The sequence below is a fragment of the Crocodylus porosus genome, unplaced genomic scaffold (genome assembly GCF_001723895.1).
Source record: "Crocodylus porosus isolate Cpor-Errol unplaced genomic scaffold, CroPor_comp1, whole genome shotgun sequence".
Lineage (NCBI taxonomy): Eukaryota > Metazoa > Chordata > Crocodylia > Crocodylidae > Crocodylus > Crocodylus porosus.
In genome coordinates this window covers 4,963,838-4,965,820 of record NW_017728920.1, presented here as the reverse complement: position 1 = coordinate 4,965,820, position 1,983 = coordinate 4,963,838, and the positions used below count along the sequence as shown (strand labels likewise).

Here is a 1,983-nt window from a genome sequence, read left to right as displayed (position 1 = left end):
AGGGCAAGCAGACAGAGGAGGAGGGGCAGCCTGGCCCCGGACCCAAGCAGCATGGGAGAGAGGGGGAGTGGACCCTGCCCCAAAGGTCGGGGAGGGGCTGGATGCAGGCCTCTGCCACCACCCCAACTCACCCTCCCCCCATCATTCTTGGTAGGCATTTTACTAGTATAATAATAATAATCTGATCTTGTGCATGAGACAGTCTACTTATTGTTAAGGATCTACTTAAAGAGTGCTGAGGTGAAAAAGAATTTGCAGGCTGCTTGCAGGCTGCTTGCAGTTCCCAACACCATTTTGCGCAGCGGCTTTGCCTCTCGCTGTTCATTAGCCAAGAGGGCTGCCTTTCATTTGCCCCCCTGCCCCTCACTGCTGATTGGTGGAGAGGGGCAGGACTGCACAAAAGGTAGCCCTTTTGGCCAATCAATGATTGAGGGAGCAACTGCCATCTTGGCTGCTCCCCTTCATGCCCGCAGGCTCCCCACCAGCAGGCTGTAAGGCTGGGCTACAGCTGCCACTGCCTCCCACCGGGGAGCCAGTATTTTATTTTTAGTAATTTTTTTCCCCCCTGCCAATTCCACGCAAAATGGTGCAAACTGCTGCTTTTCATGGTTTCCATGACAATTGCGAAATGACAATTTGAGTAGGTCCCTGGCCTATAGTGAACAATGGCAACATCTCAAGAAACCGCTGTTGCTGTTGAGCAAACGAAGGCTTTTAGGGTGACTTTTATTTTTTGCTATTAATGTTATACTTAGACATTTTAGATAATTATTTGCAGTGTTGTGTGGCATCAGCTTTTGTCCCATCTATAGTATTTGTTGTTACATAAAAGGAGTTTAGACTGCAGCTTTTTGTAATAAAAGGAAGCTGCTTCCTTGTATTTTCATAGGATTTCTATTATGAATATTTTCACATACTTAAGAGACCTGTATTTTAAGTGTGTAGGAAAATGTTTGCTAAAATACATTTCCTTCTCACTTCAGAAATGTACAGATTTCTGCAATTTTGGACCAAAAGAATTATGTTGAGGAACTAAATCGACAACTAAAGTAAGTATTTAATGAGGTATGCATATCAGCTTAGATTTTTTTCCAGTTTAAAACGAATCCTTTTCCCTTTATTCCCAACCCTGCTGAGGCAGGTGGAAATCACAGGGGAGAAAATAAAAATGTTTTCCAGCATAGACTGAGGATGTGGAGTGATTGCCAAAAAGATGTAATCTTTGGGGGAGACTGAAAAGGAGAAGATTCATATCTCACAGTTCCTTGATCTGCTGGCTAGACTCCTTATCCTTTCATTTGGGGAACAAAAAACAGAGAACAGATGAGGAATGACAGTGTTTTTGCAACTTTTTGCAATTTAAGGTTCTGCAGAAACTATTCAGAGGGGTATTTAATCTTTCAGCGTGGGTTGTATTGTTACATCTATATGCAGGTTTTACAAAAATGTCCCTCTTCCTGTCTCTCTCTGTCTACAGATATCTATCTATCTATTGATCAGTATATAGCTGTAGAGAAGTATATATTTATATATATACAGGTCTGCTTTAACAGCCCTGTGATATGACAAGCCCAGTTCACTTGACAGTCCCTAACACACACATTGTTACACCATCCATGTCCTGTTACAGTAACCACACCCACATGCCTGTCACCATCTCTTTACCCATTACAATCATGCTGAACTGCTTCCAATCCCTCTACTTCCTCCTCCCTTTCCCACTCCTTACCCTCTCTCTGATCCCTGTCCCAGTCCTCAGTCTACAGTGACTGCATTGCCCTCTTTTTCCCCTGTCGTCTTCATTGCTCACCCCTTCTTTGTGAGTTACCTCACTTTGCATTAGTCCTCTTCCCAGTTATGAGGCAGTTTGAGCTTTATAGGGCAAGGTTGTTTGGCAACCAGGGAATTATTGTCTTACCCCATGGTCAGTAAACAGATTGACTTTTATTAGTAGATGTTTTGGATGGGGAATCCAGAAAAAAG

The 1,983-nt window shown here is 43.4% G+C and overlaps 1 protein-coding gene across 5 annotated transcripts in view; it reads left to right on the top strand.

Annotated features, from left to right (window-relative positions):
* Positions 1 to 1,983, top strand: part of RUFY2 (RUN and FYVE domain containing 2) — a 62,840-nt gene that overhangs the window by 21,326 nt on the left and 39,531 nt on the right. For all 5 annotated transcript variants that reach the window (XM_019538489.1, XM_019538488.1, XM_019538487.1 and 2 more), the window contains exon 7: positions 984 to 1,049. In XM_019538489.1, coding sequence (XP_019394034.1) covers positions 984 to 1,049 — 66 coding nt within the window. The remainder of the gene's footprint in view (positions 1 to 983; positions 1,050 to 1,983) is intronic.